Source organism: Hyaena hyaena, unplaced genomic scaffold (genome assembly GCF_003009895.1).
Source record: "Hyaena hyaena isolate Hyena2069 unplaced genomic scaffold, ASM300989v1 scaffold_149, whole genome shotgun sequence".
Classification (NCBI taxonomy): Eukaryota; Metazoa; Chordata; class Mammalia; order Carnivora; family Hyaenidae; genus Hyaena; species Hyaena hyaena.
In genome coordinates this window covers 1,118,450-1,144,039 of record NW_024080781.1, presented here as the reverse complement: position 1 = coordinate 1,144,039, position 25,590 = coordinate 1,118,450, and the positions used below count along the sequence as shown (strand labels likewise).

At 36.8% G+C, this 25,590-nt stretch overlaps 1 protein-coding gene across 1 annotated transcript in view; it reads left to right on the top strand.

Annotated features, from left to right (window-relative positions):
- Positions 1 to 25,590, top strand: part of SP4 (Sp4 transcription factor) — an 81,729-nt gene that overhangs the window by 38,831 nt on the left and 17,308 nt on the right. The window contains exons 4-5 of the mRNA XM_039238872.1: positions 8,756 to 8,984; positions 17,646 to 17,845. Of these exons, the coding sequence (XP_039094803.1) occupies positions 8,756 to 8,984; positions 17,646 to 17,845 (429 nt within the window). The remainder of the gene's footprint in view (positions 1 to 8,755; positions 8,985 to 17,645; positions 17,846 to 25,590) is intronic.

The window sequence follows — 25,590 nt, the reverse complement described above, 5'->3', positions numbered from 1 at the left end:
AAATAATGAACACTCCCATGCCAGGCACTGTGGTAAGGGGCTTGTAAAAATTGTTTAGTTCTTAAATCAGCTCTCAGAGTTGGGAGCATTCCTTTATAAACTGGTTTTTGTTTGTTTGTTTTTTGCTGCTATTCCAAACCTGATATGGAGAAAGAACTATGTTAAAAGAAAGGACCATTAATTGGAAGGCATACACTCATGTGCACTTGAGGATCTCTATCAAAATAAATAAACACTAAAAAAACACGTATTTCTTTTTATTCAGACCTTAATTTACGTCCTTATGTCTTCTTCCTTAAGACCTTGTGTGTTTCTAATTAGATTGATTCTTAGGTATTCATGGTTTTAGTCACTGTTGTAAATGGAATATTTTTTCCTTTTATTTTTTCAATTGATTGTTGGTGTTATGGAGGAAAGGTGTTGATTTTTAATGTTGATCTGTATTTGGCCATCTTGCTGAAATGTCTTATTTCTTCTAATAGTTTGTTGATTTTCTAGAGTGTCTTTCTTTTCTCATACATATTTGTTACTTATCTTCTTACATTGACTTACACCTTCACAAAATACAGAATATTAAACGTGAGAGTAGGAATCACTTCTGTTAAAAATTACAGTGAGATACCAATTTTTTGTTTATTAAATGTTTGTGTTTTTTTTTTAAATCTTACTGGATTTCTCTTGTGCATGGTATGCAAAAGTACTCATATACTTCTAGTGGAAATATAAATGAATGTAGCTCTTTATATATGCTCCTGTACTTCTTTAATGTATATGTAAAGTCTTAGGGTGTTTCATATCTTTTGACCTAGTAATCTCACTTCTAGGACTCCATCTCCTGGAAGTAATAAGAACAAATATTTTTGTTCAAGTTGCTCATTATTTATGTTGCTTATGTGTTACTTGGAGTAAGTGTTTCAAAATAACATTAATGTGTAATACTTGGATAATGGTTTTGTAAATTGTGGTATATGTATGTGATGGTTTGTTATACAGTCATTATACTGTTTTAAAAAAATTTGTAATAACTTGGAAGCATTTATATTTTTAAGTAAAAAAGAACAGAATACAACAGAATTGCGTATGTAGTAGAGTTGCATCATTATCAAAATGCCCAGAACAGAGTAGAAGCAGATACACCATAATGATAATATTGATAATCTATAGGTAATGAATATATGGATGATTTTATTTCCTCCTTAATATTTTTCAGTGGTGAGCGTGTGTTGTTGAAATCAGAAGAAAAAACTTAAAGTATATATATCTCTAATACTAAGTTATATTTAACTTCTTCAAAGTGGAAAGGGAAGAATCTTGGCCTATTTTATTAAATGTCAGATTTGGTTATAATTATTTTTTAAAGTAGACTTTATTATACTCTTCAAAAAAGATCTTGCTGAATGTGGGTAACATATACTCTAGGATAATGCTGATACCTGACAGAAAAGAAATCGTAGTTTCAGTGCCAGATTGTGATTTATACTTTGGGATGTCCTCCTAAATGATCTGAATTCCAGATCAATGAAGCAGGAGAGAATTGTGGTGTATGTCCACTTCATCCTGTTTCTTACTTTAAAAAAAAAATTTTTTTTAATGTTATTTATTTGTGTGTGTGTGTGTGTGAGAGAGAGAGAGAGACAATGTGAGCAGGGGAGGGTCAGAGAGAGTGGGAGATACAGAATCTGAATTAGGCTCCAGGCTCTGAGCTAGCTGTCAGCACAGAGCCTGACGCGGGGCTCGAACCCACGAACCATGAGATCATGACCTGAGCCGAAGTCAGACGCTTAACCGACTGAGACACCCAGGCGCCCCTCTTACTGTCTTTCCACCAGTGTTCCATGTCTTTTGAAAGCTAGGTGTCTTCTAGTAGCCTTGTGATCTACTGCTGGCCTACTTTCATAAGAAAGCTTGCTGTGTTTGTATGGACTTTAGATTGCCATTCACTTTATTTAAGAAACATTCTTTGAGTACTTCCAGTGGACCAGGAACTTTACTAGCCAAAGGACATAAAACCATACAGAGGCCCTCTGTTCTGAGCAGCTTTTGTTAGAAATAATTTGTGATTAATATTGTGATGGAATGAGAGGGTATCTGATAAGAGAAAGCAGCAATACTCAGATTCTAATTTCATTCCTAAGGTTTCTTAGGGAGCTAAGTACACTGAAATTGAAGTCAGAATAACACTTTATTGGCTTAGGTGTAGACCCCTCCGTCTCAAAATTCAAAGAACTAGGTTAGTCTGTATGGAAGATGGAAAGTAGTTAAATCTACTTTCCTTTCTTCCTCTGAACTTAAATTCAACTATCTTAGTATTGTATTGAGGCAAAGGACCATTCCAGCTGGTGCTAAAGGACAATGTGCAGGAAACAAAGTTTCTCCCAATTACCTATTCTAGATCTTGACTGTCTAGCATTCCAATATCATACCACCTACCAACCAACTGGTCCTTATTACCCTTGTCCCGGTTTCTACATTTGAAAAAAGGGAGCAGAACAAAAAAGGAAGGGGATAGGAAAGATAGCTTGGTTGTTCCAAGCAGCCTTGGAATGTTTTTTACCTCTGGCAGCATGAAAGGAAAAGAAAGGGTCACCGTCTGTACCATCATTATGCATAGGTATAGTTCCAAGAAATTTTGAGTTATTTGTAAGATTATGTTATAAAACAATTTAAGTGGTAACAGAGAAGTTAGAGACTAGAGTTTTAAAAGAGCGTTAATAGCTTTTTCCTTCAAACATTTTAATAGTGAAAGTGTTTTGTAGCCATAAATGTTTAGTTTGTTTCTTTACTTAACTTGTCTTTCCCATTTCCACCAGCACTATCATTGGCACAGCTTCTTCTATTTTTTAACCTCTTTTTTAAAACGTCTTTATTGTAAATTTTTCCTTGATAAATTGAACACAAAGTCATTGCAACAAACCAACCATTTTCCTATGTAACACCTTTTTCCTGTGCTTATTTTTTTTATTATAGTCTTAATTTTCCTGATTGAATTATAAGCAGTAGTGGTCTCATTAATGCATATTTCATTGTCTGGTGTCTAAATCATGCTGTACCCAACTTACCCTTTTAAAAAAGTGACACTTAGGGAAAAATTTCTGTACTCCTAATCTCACCTCAACACAGTGACAGCATCCACTAGCACATGGGCCAGTCATTTGTTCTTAAGGCTAACTTACCCTGGCAATACACATTTTAGGAATGGACAACAAAGGGAGGTGTATTTAGCTCTTCAGAGACAATAATATATGATCTTTTGGAAAGAAAAAACAAGCATTTACAGTGTATGTATTTGCAATATAATTTGTTGATATAATAAGATTATGAACAGGATATTATGTTAAAAGAAGGAAGAGGTATCTGACCTACATTCAGAAAGACACTTAGCAGAAGGACTTCCCAAAGGGAATGAATGACACATGAACTGAGTTCTGTAAGATGAGTTGGCTTTTGTAAGACCAACAAAGATGGAGATTTGGGATGGGGGAATGTGTTGGATACTGACCATGTTAGTCAAGAGGCCCAGAGATAATCAAGCATGAAACATTAGAGTATGTGTGAGTTCAGTGTAGCTGGCTGAGAGTGGGAATGGAGGAGGGCTGAGATGAAGTTATAAAAGTAAGCAAGAGCTAGATTATGAAGAGCTTTATGTACTATGTCAAGAAATGTTGACTTTACTGTGAATGTATTGAAGGCTCCTTGAATTTTTGGGAACCCAATTTATATATGCAGTATGGAACTGGAAAGGCCCAAACTCGCATAATGGTGATAGGGCCCTGTGCTAATGTATAAGCAGTAGGGTTGGAGAAAATGGACAAATCTGAGATATTTTGAAGAGGCATACTCAACAAGGACTACTGATTGATACAAGCAATGCAGTGGAAGGAGAATAGCTTTTGGAGTTAGCTAGACCTGGATTCACATCCTGGCTTTGTCATTTAGCTGTTTTGGTGATCTTAGGTACCTCTCAGAACTTCAGTTTCCTTAGTTTAAATTTGGGACAGCAGTATTCAGTCCATTGGGATGTGAGGAGTATGTGAAGTAACATATGTAAGATATCCAGTAAATAAGTATAAAATGATAACTACCGTTGTGGGGGAAGAAGGAGATGGAGGAGATTTAAGAACCACTTCCCAGTTTCCAGTTTGGGCAGTGAGAAGGAGCTAGTTTAGGAGAGGAGGATAACCTGTCTGGTTCTTGGACACATCGCCTGCGAGACATCTGTTGGCCATGTTCCCTGGCAGATGACAATAAGAGTCTGACAGTTGAGAGATACTTAAGCCAAAGATACAGATTTGAGAAACCTCAACTCACAAATAGAAGTAAAATTTTATGAAAGTGGATGGGATAACCCAGAGAAGAAGTTAGAAGAAACGTCAGAAAACTGGAGAGTGGCCTAAGAAAGACATCAGCATTGAGGTGGTGAGAGAAGTAGGAGAACCCCAGTGCTGAGTGGTGTCAGTGAAGCACAAGCAGAACATTTCGAGGAGCGTGTAGGATGAGCAGCTTCAGGTGCTCCAGGGGCGTGGAACAGGATCAAAGAGAAGAGTATCTTTGGGTTTATGAATGAAGAAATTGTTAGTTCCGTCATGAGTTTAGTAGACTGATGGGTTCAACAAAGAATTTTAGTAGTTTGAAGAGAGAATAGGAAATGAGAAGTAAAGGTAACCAATATGGATAAATCTTTTAAAAATGTGACACGGGGGCTCCTGGCTGGCTCAGTCGTTGGAGCACTTGACTCTTTATTTTTGAGAGAGAGGTGGAGGAAGGAAGGACGGAGAGAGGAACAGATTATCCGAGGCGGGCTCTGCACTGACAGCAGGGAGCCTCATGCGGGGCTTGAACCCATGAACCATGAGATCATGACCTGAGCTGGAGTTGGAAGCTTAACTGATTGAGCCATCCAGGCAACCAAAAATAAAATCTTTTAAAAATAAAAATGTGACACCGGCTTAGATTTATATGATGATAATAGCTAACAGAGAAGAGAGGGTTTCTCAGAATGTAGGAAATTAGTCAGCTCATTCAGTGAAGTTTTAACAAGGGAAGAGTGGTTGATTGTGTCAAATGCAGCAGAGTGATCCTCTGTTGCTCAGTGGGAAAATTCACATTGGATTTGGCTACGAGGAGGAAGTCTGTGAGCCAGGAGTTAAGTCTTTGTGGCTGATTCCTTTGAATGCCAGACTTTGGCCAATGGTGAATGATTGAAAGTTAGTGAGCATTTTTAAATTTCTGCCAGCAGTTTGAAGGAGGAGATAGGAGATGTGGGTCCCATTTAGGCTGGTAGAGGCACAGAGTAACAAGGAGCCGGACCAGGATTATGGTTCCGGCAACAGAAAGATAGGATGAATGCGAGAGCTGTTATGCTGTTAATGCACTTTTTAACTTGGCTAGCACATGAATGTAATTAATGGGTAAAGGAGAAGTAGCCTAAGAGTTGATGTTTTAATGTTTTGATCGTAGGTAATAAGGAGAGTAATAATTAGCATTTACCAAAACAGAAACATTAGTAGGAGCAGTTTTGAAGATGAATTCGTTTTTTAAAATTCCTTTATTGGGGCGCCTGGGTGGCTTAGTCGGTTAAGTGTCCCGACTGTCGCTTAGGTCATGATCTCGCGGTTCGTGGGTTCGGGCCCCGCGTCGGGCTTTGTGCTGACTGGCAGCTCAGAGCCTGGAGCCTGTTTCAGTCTGTGACTCCCTCTCTCTCTGACCCTCCCCTGCTCACGCTGTCTCTCTCTCTCTCTCCTAGAAATAAATAAAACATTTAAAAAATAAAATAAAATAAAATTCCTTTATTAAGTAAGCTTTTGTTAATGAGTGGCAACTATATGTTGGGTGGTATTTTACTTGCTGGAAAGAGCAGTGAACATGACAGGCAAGATCCTTTTTCTCTTGGCACTTAACATTCAGAAAGGAGGTGAAGATAGAAAATAGTTAAAAGGATAAGATAACTTAGGGGCGCCTGGGTGGCTCAGTTGGTTAAGCATCCGACTTTGGCTCAGATCATGATCTCAGAGTTCATGAGTTCGAGCCCCGCGCCGGGCTCTTTGCTGACAGCTAACTCAAAGCCTGGAGCCTGTTTCGGATTCTGTGTCTCCCTCTCTCTGACCCTCCCCTGCTCATGCTGTCTCTCATAAATGAAGAAAACATTTAAAAAAAAGGATAAGATAATTTAAAGCAAGTAAGACAAAACTTGGTGATGATACAGAAGTGGACTAAATGGTACCGTTTTAGATGGTGTGGTCTGGAATGGTATTTCTGTAGAGGAGATTTTTGAACTTAGAATATTACTAAAGAGTTAGCCGTGCAAAGATTTGGATGTCACAGCATTTCTACTCGGACTAGAGAGTATATGCAGTGGCTGTAAGAAGGGAATGAGCTTGATTTGTTTGAGGGGTAGAAAAAATGGTCATTGTGTCAGGAGCAGAATGAACAGGGGAGAGACTAATAATAATGGACGAGGTCATTTAAACTTGGATTGGGTGGGGGGTTTACACTTGAGCAGGGCCTTGAAAGCCTTGGTAAGAAGTTCTGTGGCTTATACTTGACTGGCAGCAGTGGAAATTAAAGAAAAGTAATACTGAGCTATGATGAACTTGAACTGTCTAGGACATCTAGGTGAAGAAGTCAAGAGAGTTGGTCAGGCTTAAATATATAAATTCAAGTATTTGGTATTATTCATTTGGAATAACTTGCCAAGTTGTATAGGTATTGAACAAATAAATGCTCATAATGTGGAGGCTTGAGAAGTCTATCAAGGAAATGGTCAAAGGAACTGAGGAAAATGATCAGCCAGTGATCAGGGATTCCTAACACTTCTTTGACGTAATGAAGGACATCCATTACCATTGCAATTAGAAAGGCATGACCAAATGTTGTATGAGCAATAGCTGGAAAAATTGTGGCCAGAAATATCTCATGACTTCAGGAATGTAAAGAATACTAGCCAAGTTAAAATACTCACACTTCATAGGGACCACGCTGTATATAAAGATCCTGTATAGTGCTGGTTCAGATAGAATTCCTATTTCCGTAAGTGCATTTATTTTGCAATAAATAGTGAATATTACTGTGACTCTAGATACACAAGTAGTTTGAATAGTTTACTTAGCCTTGGGCATCTTTAAGGAATCTTGTTTTAGTGAATATGTACAACTTCTAATTACTCAAAATCTATATAGAGGCATAATAATTATACTTTACATGTATATATTGTTTTATAGTTTACAGAGTTTTTACCTTTTAGGAAATCAACTTGATCTTCATAAAGAACTCTCTGAAGTAGATAGGGGACAGGAATATAAGAGAGGTCAGCGTTATTAGAGGTGAGATAATTTGATGGTATTCAAGTGCACTGTCACTGAATGGGACATGAATTCAGAACTTCTGATTTTACTTGCACTGCTTTACCTGTCACACCCTGTTAATTCAAAGATGATCAAAAATTTAAATTTTAGGAGGAAAACTAAAATATGTATCCTCAATAAAACAATGACAAAATGTATATTTTTTTATTTCTATTATAATTATTGGTGCTATACGAAAGGTTTCAGAGTGCTTTGAATACAGAGGAGAATGAAATTGACTTTGGCTAGGCAAATCAGAGATTTAGTTTTGTTTAGAAAATGTGTACTCTTTCCTCACTTGCTAATTTTTATTACCTTTTCTTGATTAGCTCTGCGTGTAAAGTACTACATATGCAGCTTTGAAGTAAGCCCTTTATACCCAGTACACGTGTTTATTTCTGCTACCATATTTTATTCTGTTGTTGCCACCCAACTAAATGGACACTCACAGCAATAATAGCTAACAAATAATGAACAATTCTGTGCTAGTCACTGTGGTAAGGAGTTTGTAAAAATTAACTTGTTTAATTCTTACAACTCTCAGAGGTAGAAACATTCCTTTATAAATAGGTGTTTTCTTAGCTGCCCTTCCATACCTGATGTGTAGAAATAGCTGTGTTGAGGAAAGAATGATTATAAGGCATACTCCTGTGAACTTCAGGAGATTTTTTTTGGTCATATTATGTATTATTTATCATAGTTTTCTCTAAGTGAAGAAGCCAAGTTGGTATATGTACTAACCTGAGAGGTGAAGTCTAAGCTACATGACATAAGTGAATAAAGTAGTAATATGCTCAGTGTCTCTTTTATGATTATAGTGATAGTATGTAATAATCATGGATGGTTTCACATTTTAACAAACTACTTAGTGTGTATAATAAAAAGATTCCTTAATAAAGAGATATTTGCTTAATTTAAAGTATCTAGGAATGAGATATATCTGTAAACCGTAATCATTTGTTTAGTTACTTTTCATTCCTATATTTTTACGGAATGAAGGAGATATGTTGTTTACTGTGGAAATGGATATAGCAACTTTCATCTGAGGATCTCAGAGTGCTTTTCAAATAATGTCTCAGGAATCCTCAAAGCACTTTGGTGAGGTAGGTGGGTGGCAAGTATTGTTATCTTCATTTTTGTAATGAAGAAATTAAAGCCACAAGAGGGGTAAATGATTTATGTGTAGTCCCACCAACCAGATACAGAGGTGGCCTGAGCTTCTTAAATAAGAATATTGTATTTTAGGAGGATTTGCATAGTACAAATCATTAATCCCTTTGCTGTTGTCTTTTACACAGATTAACTATTAAAACAAATATGGTAGTTTTAAAATGTCCACATGGAAATTTTTTTTATCCTTTCTTTAGAAATAGAAAACATTATAATACTCTTTCCCCCTCACCCCCAATTTTTAGGTCAGCAGCAAGGACAAGATGGAGTAAAGGTCCAACAAGCCACGATAGCTCCTGTAACTGTAGCAGTTGGAGGAATTGCTAACGCAACGATAGGTGCTGTTAGTCCTGACCAACTCACACAAGTGCATTTGCAGCAAGGCCAGCAAGCTTCTGATCAAGAGGTGCAGCCTGGCAAGAGGCTTCGAAGAGTTGCCTGTTCCTGTCCTAATTGTAGGGAAGGAGAAGGAAGGTAAATGTTCTGTTACCAACTTTATCTCTCTGCAAGGCATAAAGTAGTAGGTAAAACCAAGCCATTTGCTGAGTCCTTGGATCACTAGAATGTCACTAGCTCTGTAGCCTAGAAGTTGAGATCTGATATTGTTACAACAGGGATTAAATTGAGCTAGTTTAGGAATGGAGTGTTTGTGGTCCTCCACCTTCTACCTTCTGCTTTTTTTTTTTAAGTGGTTTTCTTGTAATTTATGCAAAAATTTAATTTTATGAATACAGAATTCACATACCATACAATTTCAAATTATACATTTCATTGGTTTTTAGTATATTCACATAGTTGTGCATTCATCATCACATTTTTGGGACATTTTCATCACCTGCAGAAGAAACCCTGTTTGTCTTTAGCCATCAACCCCTCATCCCCCAATCCTCCCAACTCAAGGCAACGGTTGAACAAATTTCTGTCTTTACGCATTTGTGATTCTGGACATGCGTAATGGAATCATTAAATGGAATCATACAATATGTGATCTTTTGACTGGTTTCATTTATAGCATAATGTTTTCAAGGTTTATACATATTGTAGCATGTATTAATACCTCATTCTTTTTAGTGAACAAATTAACATTTCATTGTATGAATACACAGTGTTTTATTTATCCATTTATGTTTTCATGGACGCTTGGAATTCTTCCACCTGTTGGCTACTCTGCTGCTATAAACACTTTCATACAGATTTTTGTGTGGACGTAGGTTTTCATTTCTCTTGGGTGTATACCTAGGAGTGGAACTAATGGTCCATGTAGTGACTCTAAGTCTAGCCACTTGAGGAACTGCCAGACTATTTTCCACATTAACTATGCCATTTTACATTCCCATCAGCAGCATATGAGAGTTCCAGTTGGTTGCCAACACTTGTCATAATTTGGCTTAATTCTAGCTTTCCTCGTGTGTGTGAAATGGTATTTCAGTATGGTTTTAATTTGCACTTTCCTGAAGACTTCATTAATCGGGTGTGTTTTCATGTGCTTATTGGTCATTTGTATATCTTTGCAGAAATGTCTATTAAGATATTTTGCTTATTTTAAATTAGATTTTTTAAATGAAATTACAATAGCTTCATATATTCTAGATACAAGTTCCTTATCAGATACATGATTTGGAAATATTTTCTCCCAATCTGAGAGTTGTCTTTTCACTTTCTTGATAGTGTCCTTTGAAACACGTAAGTTTTTAATTTTGATGAAATTTAGTCTTATGTTTGGTTGCTTCTGCTTTTGGTGTCCTAAGAATCCATTGCCAAATCTGAGGTCATGGAGATTCCTTGTTTTCTTGTGAGGGTTATAGTTTTTGCTCTTACGTTTAGGTTTTTGATCAATTTTGGGGTTAATTTTTGTATATGGTGTGAGGTAAAGATCCATCCAACACCATTTGTTGAAGACTGTCCCCTCCCCATTCAGTCAATGGTTTTGTCACCCTTGTCAAAAATCAGTTGGCCATAGGAGTGCCTGTGTGGCTCAGTAGGTTAAACATCTGACTTAGGCTCAGGTCATGATCTCGTGGCTCATCGGTTTGAGCCCCGCTTTGGGCTCTGTGCTGACTGCCAGCTCAGAGCCTGGAGCCTGTTTCGGATTCTGTATCTCCCCCTCTCTCTGACCCTCCCCTGCTCACGCTGTCTCTCTCTCTCTCCCTCAGAAATAAATAAACATTAAAAAAATTTTTTTAATCACTTGGCCATATAAGCCAAATAGGTTTATTTCTGGACTCTTAGCTCTATTCCATTGAACTATAGGTCTGTCTTTATGCCTCTACCACACAGTCTTGATTACTTTGCCCTTCTCTGAACTTTTGATATCAGGCACTCTGTGTTCTCTTTGTTATTCTTTTTCAGTACTGTTTTGATTTTACAGAGACGCTTGAAATTCTAGGTTAATTTTACAGTCAGCTTGTCAGTTGAGATCTTTTTTGATTTCTTATGACACTATTTTGTAGTTTTCAGAATATAAGTTTTGTACTTCTTTTGTTAAATTTATTCCTAAGATTTTTATTCTTTTTGTTGCTATTATAAATGGACCTTTTTCTTTTTTGTTCATTGCAAGTGTATACAAATACAGTTAATTTTTGCATATTGATCTTGTGTCCTGTAACCTTACTGAACTCTTTTCATTAGTTCTAATAGTTTTTTTCAGTGGATTCATTAGGGTTTTTCGATATGTAAGATCCTGTCATCCTGCAAATAGAGATAGTTTTTCTTCCTTCTTTCTACTCTGGGTGACTTTTCTTTCTTTTTTGAACCTAATTGTTCCATCCAGAATCTACAGTATAATGTTGACTAGAAGTGGCAAAAGTGGACATCTTTGTTTTGTTCCTGGTCTTAAGAGTTTCACCATTAAGTATGTTATAAGCTCTGAGCTTTCTTATATATGCCCTTAATTAAGAAAGCTCCCTTCTATTCCTACCTCATTTTGTTTTTGTCATGAAAGGATGTTGGATTGTGTCAGATGCTTTTGTGCGTCTGCTGAGATGATCACGTAGTTTCTGTCTTTTTTCTTTCAGTATTAATTGATTGTTGATGTTACTTTTGCATTTGTGGAATACCCAACTTAGTCATGGTATATAATTATATATATTGCTACATTTAGTTTGCTAGTGTTAAGAATTTTTCCATCTGTGTTCATGAGAGATATTGGTCTGTATGTGTTTTTAGTGTCTTTGTCTGCTTTTGGTAAGGGATATATTGGGCTCATAGAATGATTTGGGAAATGTTTCCTCCAGTTTATTTTTTGAAAAAGTTTGTGAAGAACTGGTAGTGATTCTTTAGATGTTTTGTAGAATTCATCAGTGAAACTATCTAAGTCCTAGGGTATTTTTTTATGAGTATTTTTTTTATCACTAATTCATTTGTTTACTCTTAAGAGTTTTTTTCTGATTGATTGATTGTTCTTGAGTCAGTTTTGCTACTTCCTGTCTTTTGGGGAATTTGTCCATCTCATCTAAGTTATTTAAGTAATTGGAATACGGTTACTCTTGGTATTCTTTTATAATCCTTTTTATTTCTTTAAGGTTGGTAGTGATGTCCTCTTTCATTTCAGATGCTAGTAATTTGAGTCTTTTCTTGGTCAGTCTATCTGAAGGCTTGTTCAGTTTTGTTGACCTTTTCAAAAGTCAAGTTACATCAGCTTTTGGTTTCATTGATTTTCCTCTGTTGTTTTTATATTCTTTTTCATTAGTTCCTACTTCTTTATTATTTCCTTCCTTCTTTTTGCTTTACTTTAATTTGCTTGTTCCATTGTCTTAAGATGGAAGGTTCGGTTATTGATTTAAGATCTTTTTTTGATGTAGGCATTTACAGCTAAAAATTTCTCTCTAGGGACACCTATGTGGCTCAGGTCAAATAAGTGTCTGACTTTAGATTTTGGCTCAGGTCAAGATCTTACACTTTGGATTTCGGCTCAGGTCAAGATCTTACAGTTGAGATCAAGCCCTGAGTTGGGCTCTGCACTCACAGGGTGGAGCCTGCTTGGGATTCTCTCTCTCCCTCTCTCTCTGCCCCTCCCCTGCTCGCATGAGCTTGCGCACAGGTGCGCACTCTCTTTCTCTCAAATGAATGAATTTTAAAATTAAAAAAAAAAAAAAATTCTCTCTAATCATTGCTCTACATGTATCCCTTAAATTTTGTTATGTTGTGTCTTCATTCGTCTCTAACTTTTTCCTGCTTTTCCTTTTATTGTTTGACCCACTGGTTATTTAGGAGTATATTGTTTAATTCCTAGGTATTTGTGAATTTTCCTGTTTCCTGCTATAATTTCTAGTTTTAGGTCATTGTGGTCAAAAAACTTACTTTCTATTACTTCTGTCTTCTATTGAAGTTTGTTTCAGGGCCTATCATATTATTTATCTTGGAGAACATTTCATGTTCACTTGAGAAGAATGTATATTTTGCTGCTGTTTGGTGGAGTGTTTTATGGATGTCTTTTAGGTCAAGTTTATTAATGCTTCAGTTTCCTTGTTGCTATTCTGCCTAATTGTTTTATGAAGATATCATTGAAAATAGAGTATTAACATCAACTGTTACTGTTGAATTGTCTCTTTCTCCCTTGGTTTCTGTCCGTTTTTTTACTTCTCTTTAGGCGTTTTCTTGTTACTCTGAGTGCACATACGTTTATAATTGTTATATTTTCCTGATGGATCGACCCACTTAGCCTCATAAAATCTCCCTCTTTGTCTTTAATTACATCTTTGTTATCTTGTCTGGTATTAGTATAACCACTCCAGCTTTCTTGTGGTGATTGTTTGCATATCTTCTCCATCTTTTTTACTTTAATCTCACTATATCTTTCAGACTTTGTGACCTGTGTCACCTGTAGACAGCATGTAGTTTGTATCTTTGTTTTTTTAATTCAATCTGACAAAATCTGTCATTTGAATGGATTGTATAATCCATTTACATTTGATGTTAATATGGTTGAAGTTATGTCTTTCAGTTTGCTTGTTTTGTGTGTGTCATGTCTTTTTCTCTCTTCCTCCTTTATTGCTCTTTTTTGCATTAAGTGAATATAATATAGCACTTTATTTTTCTATTTATTTAAAAATTTTTTTAATATTTATTTTTGGTAGAGCATGAGTGGGGGAGGGACAAAGAGAGAGAGGGAGACACAGAATCCAAACCAGGCTCCAGGCTCTGAGCTGTCAGCATAGAGCCTGATGTGGGGCTTGAACTCCCAAACTGTGAGATCGTGACCTGAGCCGAAGTCATATGCTTAACCAACTAAGCCACCCAGGCACCCCTATAGCATTTTAATTTGTAAAGTAGCATTTTAATTTTATTAATGATTTTTTTACTTATATTATTTTGAGTTACTTCCATAGTAGTTGCTCTTGGCCTTACCATATACATTTTACCATTATCAGTTTAAGATTTATAGTAACTTAATCCCAGTGAATTATAGAAATGTTATCTCTTTATAGGTAGCTTCTTTTTGTGATATTATTATACACATTATACATCTAAACCCAATAATACCTTGTTATAATATCTTTTAGATTGAGAGAAGATGAGCAAGTATATTATAACTTTGCTTTGTTACTTTGTCAGTAGTTCTCTGTTTGTTCTGGATATTTGAGTTCCTTTTTGGCATCATTTGCTTAGCCCAGTAGAGCTTTGCTCCCAACTCCCTGCTGTTTGCTGTTAGTGGCAAATATATTAAATATATTACATTTTTGTAATGTTATAGCCTTGAACAATATATTTTACACGTAGTGTTTTTAAAATTACTTTTCAAATCAGGTAAGACAAGAAATAGGCACGTACACTGTCCTTTGTAATTACATAATTACCGTTGCTGGTGCTTTTGTTTGTGTACATCAGAATTACCTTCTGGGTCCAGTTGATTCAACCTGCAGAAGCAGGTCTGCTCAAAACAAATTCTCTGTGTTTGTTTTTCTGGGAATATCTTTATTTCAGCTTCATTTTTGAAAGGTAGTTTTGCTAGATAGAGTCTTGTTTGAGTTTTTTTCTTTGAGTATTTTGAACACGATTTCACCCTGCTTTCTGACCTCCATTGTTCTGCTGAGAAGCAAGTTCTTATTTTTATTGCAGTTCCCTTGTAAGTGAGGAGTTATTTTTCCCTTGCTGCTTTCAGGATTTTGTCCTGTCTTTGGGTTTCAGGGATTTTAGTACATAAGGTGTCTATTTGTGGAGCTGTGCAGTTAGCCTGCTTGGAGTTTGTTGAGCTTCCTGCATGTGTAGATTCATGTTTTTGAGTAAATACATTAAGTTTGCAGTCATTATTTCTTTGAATATTTTTTCCTCTGCACTTTTTCTCCTTCCCTCTCTCCTCCTCCTCTCCCTTCCCCTTTCCTACCTTCTCCTTCCCTCACCGATACTTTATGTCCCACGCTTCTTAGACACTCCGTTTCCCTTTGTTCTTTTTCTTGTCTGTTTTTGAATTATATCATTTCTATTGATCTGTCTTCAGTTTTGCTCTTCCTTCCTTTTTTTGAGTCCCTCTAGTGAATTTTTCATTTCAGTTCTACTTCTCATTTCCACAGTTTCTATTGGTGGTTTTTTAAATCATTTGTTACTCTTCATGGATATTCTTTATTTGATGTGACATTGTCATTATATCTTGCTTTGCTTCTTTAATCATGGTGCCCTTTAGTTCTTTTGTTTTTAAATTTTTTTAAATGTTTTATTTATTTCTGAGAGAGAGAGAGAGACAGCATGAGCAGGGGAGGGTCAGAGAGAGAGGGAGATACAGAATCCAAAGCAGGCTCCAGGCTCTGAGCTAGCCATCAGCACAGAGCCTGATGTGGGGCTCGAACCCATGAACTGTGATCATTACCTGAGCCGAAGTTGGATGCTTAACCAACTGAGCTGTCCAGGCGCCCCTGTCCTTTAGTTCTTTAAACATATTTATGAATGGCTGCTTTGAAGTCTTGTTAAGTCTGTTTGGTCTCACAGTTACACTTGCCTGCTTTTTATTTCTTTATTTGAAAAAAAATTTTTTTTTAATGTTTTATTTATTTCTGAGAGAGAGAGAGAGAGAAACAGCGTGAGCAGGGGAGGGTCAGAGAGGGAGGCAGACACAGAATCTGAAGCAGGCTCCAGGCTCCGAGCTGGCTGTCAGTACAGAGCCTGATGCGGGGTTCAAACCCACGAACCATGAGATATGACCTGAGCTGAAGTCGGATGCTTAACCGACTGAGCCACCCAGGCGGCTCACCTGCTTTTTATTTTAGTGTATTGGTCCTACTCCTCTGTTTTATTTTTGGGATCTTAGATTTTTGTTGGATGCTGGACGATGTAGATAATTATTTTAGCAACTCTTAGTACTGCCCCCTCACCTTCCACACCCCTGGCTTGTTGTTGTTTGCTGCTTATTTAGTGCCTGGATGGATTATTTTGTTGAACTTCCCTTAACCCGCCATGAAGCATGTTGCTCCTCAGTGGATGCAGTTAGGTATGCCTACAGTGACCCTGGAGGACTGTGGTTTGAGCAGAGATCTTTCTGTCCTGTCCCTAACCACACCCAGCTGTTAAACTCCACTAATTGTCAGCTGATTGCTCTATTGTTTCCAATGCCCTGAAATGGATATTGCTCTACAGAGTGATCCAATCAGATTTTGATGGTGATCTAAAGAACTAGATCAATAGGCCTGTGCTTGAGATTTATTCTGACTCCAGAGGTGCCTACTCCCATCTGCCTCTTTGCTCCCTTCTTTTGGTCATCCTGGTCAGGCTGTAGTTTTGCCTATTTCTCCAATGTCTCTATTAGTCCCCCCCAACTTCATTTTGCAACTGTCTCCACTGATTTTAAGAGCACTCTTATGCTTCACTTTTTCCACACTTTGTTTGCAAATGAATTCGATTCCTTGGGAAGAGATTTGGAATTCTGTTTTATGCTGTGCTCTCTCTCTGGCCAAGGTCTCTTTGTCATGGCTCCTGAATGTAGGGTTGGGATAGTGGCACATTTCTTTCTGAGTGGCATCCCTGCTCTGAGAGCTAAATGCTTGGTGGCAGGGTAGCAACAGTGGCCTCAGGTTTTCTTGACTTGCCTCTGCTGGCTTGTAAATTCTGATGTATCCACTACAAAGGAGCTGAGTCAAAGGTGACTGGACTGCATTATTCTCACTGTGCCCTATCCAAGGTAGAGACAGGGTCTCCGGAGTTGGGTTTGGGTAGAAGAGAGTTCCCTACCTGTCGGTCACACTTCACTGGAGCTTTAGCCTCAACAACAGATAACTGGGGGTGGAATAAGAAATGCTGACATCATGCCCCTCCCTGAGGAGATAATGCTTAAACTAGGAGGTGAGAAAAGGGAACCCTGTTCTTGGCTGCACCAGTTTGGAGTGTTTATATGTCAAGGGAAGTGATAGGGAATTGGGAAAGAGGGTGGGGTCTTGGTTCACATACCACAGTCTCTCCCTGTTCTTACCAACTCTTAATTTTCTTGAATATATATTAATTTGCTGTTTGCTCATAGAGCCATTTCTAGAGACTGTACATGCTATCTGTTTTGTTTTTTATACTTTTCACTGCCTTTACTGGGGACTAGGCCAGTAGAGCTCTTCATGCTTTCCTACTGGAAGTGAAACTCTGAACCTTACACTTTTAAATGGGAATTACCATTGTTTTGGTATTTAGAGAAGAATTTTCAAGTGTCTTGAAAAGCTTAGAGATTTTTTTCCAAAGGGAAGAGGCTGGTAGGGAAGGAACACGAAGTCCATGGTAGAACATGAACTCTCTGAGGTTAACATGTTTTCATAACAGTTTTGAGTTTCATACATAACCCTTTTTTAATTGAAATTTTTCTGATTTTTAACTACATTTGTGGCATGATTTAAAAAACCCATTCAGCAGTGTATCATTTAAGGGGCGCCTGGGTGGCTCAGTCAGCTAAGCGTCCAGCTTCAGCTCAGGTCATGATCTCGCAGTTTGTGGGTTCGAGCCCCGCATCAGGCTCTGTGCTCAGAGCCTGGAGCCTGTCTTCGGATTTTGTGCCTCCCTCTCTTTCTGTCCCTCTTGTGCTCACGCTGTGTCTCTCTTTCTCAAAAATAAATAAAACATTAAAAAAAAAAGTGTATCATTTAAGAACTTTGATTTCCTTTCATTTTTCTGTAATTAAAAGCGTGGTGTTTGGGAGTATAATTAATGTTTGGTTTTTGTTTTTGTTAGAGGCAGTAATGAACCAGGAAAAAAGAAACAGCATATCTGTCATATTGAAGGATGTGGAAAAGTTTATGGCAAAACATCTCACCTACGAGCACATCTTCGCTGGCATACTGGAGAAAGACCTTTTGTATGCAACTGGATGTTTTGTGGCAAAAGATTCACAAGGAGTGATGAACTTCAGAGACATAGAAGAACCCATACAGGTTAGTTGATTTATTTCAGGGCTTGTCCATTTTACTTATTTTTTAATGCTTAAATGAAAATTGTAGGGTATGTTAGCTATGAAATTGGAAATATGAAAGTTGTTTAAGATCAAAATTGGTTACTTCATTTCTGAGATATATTTTATTCTATTTTTGCGAAGTTTATTAGAGTAATTATATAACGTAGAATTTATTCTGTTTACTTAACTTGTATTCTTAGCATGTTGAATTCACATACATTATTTTTTTGTCCATATTTAAATAGATGAAGAGACTTGAATTATCTTATTGGTGACCTTTATTAGTTTTTGGTTTTTTTACAACTTAGAAAAGTTTTTTTATAACTTGACTAAAGTATCAAGAATATTATGACAAATAGAGGGGTGCCTGGGTGGCTTAGTCGGTTAAGTGTCCGACTTTGGCTCAGGTCATATCATCACGGTTCCTGGGTTCAAGCCCCATGTCAGGCTCTGTGCTGACAGCTAGCTCAGAGCCTGGAGCCGGTCTTCAGATTCTGTAATTCCCTCTCTCTCTGACCCTCCCCCGCTCACGCTGTCTCTGTCTCTCTCTCTTTCTCTCAAAAATAAATAAAACATGAAAAAATAATAATATGACAAATATATACCTCTCAGAATTGACAGCTGTTGATGTTATATTTGTTATTTTTTACTAAAACAAATCATGCAAACTTGACATCATCTTTGTCCTCTCAAAGACAGCAGCTACCATGAATTTAAAGTGTAGGTTTTTAGTACAGTTTTAATACTTACTATATTATTCATGGATATGTATGTAAAATACAGTTTTGTTGTTGTGAAATTTGACATAAGAGATACAGGATCATAATTTTATTTATCATGTTTTGAGATCTGAGTTCATATATGTGTACATATAAATATATGTATACATGTTTGGTTATAGTGTTTTATTATATGACTGCCATACTGTATTAATCCAGTCTTTGTGCTGCTTAAATTATCGTTAATATCTTTGCTATCACCAACTTGGCTACTGTGAACATACAGTGAACATGTATGCAAAGTAGAATTATTGGATCACAGAGAATTTGTTTTGCTAAACAACTGCTAGAGAATCTCTAAAGTGGCTGTTAACCATTTCTACTTCACTAGCAGTGACTGAGTTTCCACTTTGCTGTGTGTTCACCAATACTTAGTAGTGTTAGCCTTTGAAAATTTTTGTCAGTCTCTGGCACCTGGCTGGTTCAGTTGGTAGAGCATGCAATGAAGATTGTGAGTTCAAGCCCCATGTTGGATATGAAGCCTACTTTAAAAAATAAATACATAAAAACATGTTTATTCAGAAAATTTTTTTATAAATTTAGAATGGTTTCCTTATTTTTTTTTAAGTAGCAGTTTTCCCGGTTATCCATGAGATTAAGCATCTTGTTTATTGATCATTTATATTTCTTTTTCTGTTGATTATTTATTTCCTAGTTCACTTTTCTTTTGGGTTTTTCTTTTTCTTACTGATTTATGTGTTGTAATTTCCCCTTATATTGCTGGTATTGGATCTGTTTGCTATTTTTTGTTGCATGGAAGCTTTACATTTTTTAGTCAAATATGTTTTTTGTCCTTTGCTTTTATTATTTTTTTTAAACGCTTATTTACTTTGAGAGGGAGCAAGAAAGAGTGCACACACAAGCAGGAGAGGGGCAGAAAGAGTGAATCCCAAGCAGGCTCCATGCTGCTAACGCAGAGGTGGATGTGGGGCTCCATCTCAAAACTGGGAGATCATGACCTGAACTGAAATCAAGAGTCAGATACTTAACCAGCTGAGCCACCCAGGCGCCCCTCCTTTATTTATTTATTTAAAAAATTTGTTTTAATGTTTTTTATTTATTTTTGAAAGAGAGAGAGATAGCGTGAGCAGGGGAGGGTCAGAGAGAGAGGGAGACACAGAATCCAATGACAGGTTCCAGGCTCTGAGCTGTCAGCACAGAGCCCGACCTGGGGCTCGAACCCACAAACCGGCAGATTGTGACCTGAGCCGAAGTCGGATGCTTAACCGACTGAGCCACCCAGGTGCCCCTCCTTTTTTAATTTTAATGAAATCCTCTCCTATCCCAAGATCATAAAGTTTTTAAAAATACTTTCTTCTAATGGTGTTAAAGTTTTCCATTTGTAAATTTCATCATCTTTTTCTAAGTTTGGCATAGAACAACCACCCTCTCTACTTAGAATGCCTGATATACATCTGAGTTTCAGTATTTAATTGTTGATTAAATTTTCTAATTATGTGAAAAGGTTGAAAACTTCAACCTTTAACTTGTACCCAGATACATATGGGACCAAAGAAGAAATGGAAGAAAGAAGAAATTGGCATGTTTTGATCAGCTACCATATATCATGTTTGAAATGAATTATCTCACTTGATTCTAACAGTAGCACTGTGAGATCGAAATTAGCTCCATTTTATGGGTTAGAGAAAAACAGTTAAATTTAAAAGTGATAAAGTTACTTAGTTTAATATGTACATAAATTAGTAGGCAGGCAAATCTTAGTAATAATGGCTGAATCCCTGAGTTATCATAGTTTGAAAACAAGTTTAAAAAGGTTTCTATATGGTGTGGCATTAAGACTTCTTTTTTTTTTTTTTAGACTTTTTTTTTTAATTTTTTAAAATACATTTTAATGTTTATTTCTGAGAGAGAGACACAGAGACAGACAGAGACAGAGTGCAAGCATGGAAGGAGCATAGGGAGAGGGAGACACAAGTCAAAGCAGGCTCCAGGAGGGGCACCTTGGTGGCTTAGTCTGTTAAGCGTCCGACTTTCGCTTAGGTCATGATCTCGCGGTTCGTGGGTTCAAGCCCCGCATCGGGCTCTGTGCTGACTGCCAGCTCAGAGCCTGGAGCCTGTTTCGGAGTCTGTCACTCCCTCTCTCCCTGACCCTCCCCTGCTCACGCTGTCTCTCTCTCTCTCTCCTGGAAATAAATAAAAACATTTAAAAAAAAAATTAAAAAAAAAAAACAAAGCAGGCTCCAGGCACTCGAGCTGTCAGCGCGGAGCCTCATGTGGGGCTTGAACTCACAAACTTGAGATCATGACCTGAGCTTAAGTCGGATGCTTAACCTGGGTGAGCCACCCAGGCACTCCTTTTTAATTTCCAAATGACACATGTATATGGTATTTGAAAATCGAATCATAGGGTTACCTGTTTGGCTCGGTTCGTAGAGCACTTGACTCTTGATCTCAGGGTCATGAGTTCAAGCCCCATGCTGGGCATAGAGCTTAGTTCAAAAAAATAAATAAAATATTTTTGAAAATTAAATTGTGAAAGAGATTACAGTGTTAAGGGGATTGTTTTAAAAATTACTTTTATTTGAAGTATAGTTGACACTTTAGTTTTAGGTGGACAACATAGTGATTTGACATTTGTATACATTATGAAATCCTTACCACAGTACGTGGTTACCATCTGTTACTCTACAAGATTATGACTATATTCTCTGTGCTTTACTCTATGTTCTTATGACTTACTTATTTTATAGCTGTAAGTTTGTACCTTTTTTTTTTTTTAGTTTGTACCTTTTAATCTCCTTGATTTAAGCCCATCTCTCTGCCGCATTCCTTTCTGACAACTGCCAGTTCTCTGGATTTATGAGTCTGTTTCAGTTTTGTTTTGTTTTGTTTGTTCGTTTGTTTTGTTTTTTAGATTCCACACATAAGTGAAAGCATATGGTATTTTGTCTTTGATCTGACTTATTTCACTTAGCATAATACCGTCTAGTTTCATCCATATTTTATAAACGGCAGGATTTCATTCTTATTTTATGGCTGAGGAGTATTCTCTTATCAATATATACCACATCCTCTTTGTCCGTTTATCTCAGTGGTCACTTGGGTTGCTTTCAGATCTTGGCTGTTATAAACGATGCTGCAGTAAACACGGGAGTGCCTGTATCTTTTCAAGTTAGTGTCCTTTCACTGCCCAGAAGTGGAGTTAGTAGAAGGAATCTCCGTATTATTTTCCACAGTGGCTACACCAATTTAATTCCCACCATTAGTTCCCTTTTTTCCTATATCCTCAGCAACAATTACTTTTTGTCTTTTGATACTAGTCATTCTGACAGGTGTGAGATGATAATCTTACTGGAGTTTTGATTGGCATTTCCATGATGATTAGTGATGCTGAGCATCTTTTCACATTATCTGTTGTCCATCTAGTGTCTTCTTTAGAAAAATGCCTGTTCTGGCCCTCTGCCCATTTCTTAATCACATTTTCTTAGTATTGAGTTGTAGGAGTTCCTTATATATTTTGGATATTAACCCCTTATCAGATATATCATTTACCAACATTTAAGTGGACTCTTTGCTACATCCTCTTTTCTGATCCCCGAGAGGACCGTATTTAGTCTTGTACTGTTCATAAATTTTTTTCTTCCTGTGATGATTGTTGTATATCTAAATAATATGCTTATATTATTGATTTGTCAATATTAGGCACTATCTCTTGACTTCTTAAATTGAGAGTTAAGAATTTACCTCATTTTACATCATCTGACAACATTCAATTTTTTTTTTTTTTTAACTGAGTGCAGGTCTGACACTATCTCTTGACTCACCACCCTGTGACAGAGATACTAGAATTCACCTGTGTTTTAATTTGTTTTTTTAATTTACATCCAGGTTAGTTAGCATATAGTGCAAGAATGATTGCAGGAGTAGATTCCTTAATGCCCCTTACCCATTTAGCTCATCGCTTCTTCCACAACCCCTCCAGTAACCCTCTGTTTGTTTTAGCATTCACCTCTTAACTTCTCTTACCTAAAATTTTCCTATTTCTCTTCTCTTACTCTTCATGTTAAAATGTTTACTTTCTCTTCAATTAGCACTGTTTTCTTTTTTGTAGCTTAGTTCTTAAAGTGAAAAACAAATAATAATTTTATTATGACTATGTGATGTGATATGCCTGATTACATATCCTATCCTTTTTTTTCTGGATGTTTCTAAATCCCTTTTCCCCCTTACATTGGCTAACTTTATCACCTCCTTTTGTTATTTAGCCTTTTCAAAAATAGTATCCGTTCCACCCAATTTATCCTTTTACTTGAAGATTCCAGCTTTCTAATCAGTCTGATTCTTCTGTAAGGCTGCTTGCTGCACACTGTAGTATTAAGACTTTTCTTCCCTGCTGTATTAGTTTTGAACCAGTGTTCTCAAGATGTCCTGTCTTCGTTTATTTTGGTTTACTTGGTTGTCAGAAAACATTCTCAAATATACTTTCTACTGTAATGCTCTAGGAAGTAAGTTTGTCTGAAAATGTCTTTTTTAATTAATGTTTTAAAAAAGTTTTTGAGAGAGACCTTGCATGTGCGCGCAAGCAAAGGAGGGACAAAGGGACAGAGAGGAAGAGAATTTCAAACAGGATACATGCTCAGCTTAATGTGGGGCTCAGTCCCACAACCATGAGATCATGATCTGAGCCAAAATCAAGAATCAGATACTCAACTGACTGAGCCATCCTGGACACCTGTCTGAAAATGTCTTAATACTGCTTTCCCAGTTAATAGATGGCTTGGCTAATACAGAATTTTAGGCTGAAAATGATACTTAAAACATTAGTGGCACTGCTCTGTCGTTTTTGTGCATTTGTTTCACAAATATGAAGTCCATTGTTATTTTTTTCCTTTTTTGTAGGTGGCCTAATTTCCTCTGTCAAAGTTTTAAAGCTTGTTTTCTTATTATAATTTTTACCTTGAAATAGTTTTACGGAAGAAATTGTAAAGATAGCATAGAGAGTTTTTACATCCCTTTCACCCAGCTTCCTTTAATACTAAACTCTTCCATAATCATGTCACTTATGAAAATTAAGAAGTTGATATTAGTATAATACTAGTAATGAAATTACACTTTTCCACAAATGATAACCTTTTCTCTTCCAGGATTCAGTCCGTAATACCACATTCTGTTTATTTGTTGTGGCTGTTTAGTCTCCTGTAATCTGAAATTTCCTTACTCTTTTTTTACTTATTTACTTTTTTTTGGCTTACCTTGACACTTTTGAAAGTTAGGTACTTTATAGAATATCCATCAATTTGTGTTTGTCTCGTATTGTCTCATGATTAGATTGAGGTTATGAATCGTTGGGAAGAATATCACAGACATCATTGCCCTTCTTCATCGCATTGTATCAAGAAGTACACAGTGTCTGTGTGTTTTACTGTTGGTGAATTGGTTAAGATATTGTGTGCCAGGTATCTCCACTGTGAAATTGTTTCTTCTTCCCATACATTGTTTATTAGAAGCATGTTACTAGCTCCAGTCTACACTATAAAGTGGCGGTGAAGTAAGCTTTGCGTCTTGGAGGCAAGAGTGGCAAAGAATTTTTGGATGTACTGTAAAACATCCACTGTAATTAGTAAATATTTGGGGGGAGGGGATTCTTCGAGTCTATGCAAATATCCTGTTTCTCTGTAAAGAAAATCCTCTTTCCCTTTTAGTATTCCTTATTGTTTCTTGCTTGCAGCAATTACTCTGTTGTGGTAAAGGTCATTTTTTATTTCCCTTTTTGCTTGTGCAGTTTTTAGTTTTGATTCTTGTAGAAGGAAGATTTATACCTTCTTCCCCAGTTATTTGTTTACTTGTAATCCAGTATGGACTCATGAGTATTCATTTTATTTTGTGGGTTATAATCCAGTATTGTCATTATTTTTTGCCTCAAATTGTTCCATCTTTGGCCAGTTGGAAGTTTTTAGATTTTCCGCCTCTGTCCTTTTTGACATACTCCCATTCTTTTTTTGTTTTTGTTTTTGTTGTTTTTCCTTTTTTACTGTAAGAGCCTCTGTTAATCTTTGTTTTTTTTTAATTGCATAATTATGTATGTTTGCATAGTTTTTCATTTCTTGTGCAAACCTTTTGGACTTTTGCACTCAGGGTTCACCCTTCTCCCCTTCCTACCTCTTCTCTCATTTTCCCTTTTTTATTCTCTATTCTTTTGTGTCTTACTTTGTCTAACTGGGACCCCCTATATTGATTTTTTTTAACATCTTATAGCTTTTTTTAAATAATTTTTTTAATGTTTTATTTATTTCTGAGAGAGAGACACAGTGTGAGCAGGGGAGGGTCAGAGAGAGAGGGAGACACAGAATCTGAAATCGGCTCTAGGCTCTGAGCTAGCTGTCAGCACAGAGCCTGATGTGGGGCTTGAACCCATGGACTGTGAGCTCATGACCTGAGCCAAAGTTGGACACCTAACCGATTGAGCCACCTAGGCGCCCCTACTGTTTCTTTTTTATAACACACTCTTAGTGTATGGATGCAGGAGCTTGCTGAAAATCTGAGTTCTCCAGCTAAGTATTTTTTTTAATATTTATGTTTCCTCCAGGGTAATTTTTTTTTTTTTGTCTGTACCTTGCTTTCTCCAGTGGTGCAGGCTTTCCTGAATTGTCCAGTGGTCCTTAGCTTTTATTCAAGTTGATGATGGTGATTGGTAACTCTGTTGGAGTGAAGGATTAAGGCAACTTTATGAACTGGTGGCTTTCATTTTAAGCAATTGGGCAGGGACACTGTGTTATACTGCAAGATACCTAATTTCCAAAATATAGTAATTTACTGTGGGGCCACAATTCTTTCTTTCTATTTTTTTTTTAATTTACTTACTGTTTAATTTACATCCAAGTTAGTTAGCATATGGCACAACAGTGATTTCAGGAGTAGATTCCTTAATACCCTTTACCCGTTTAGACCACACACACCCTCCCCCCCAACAATCCCTCCAGCAACC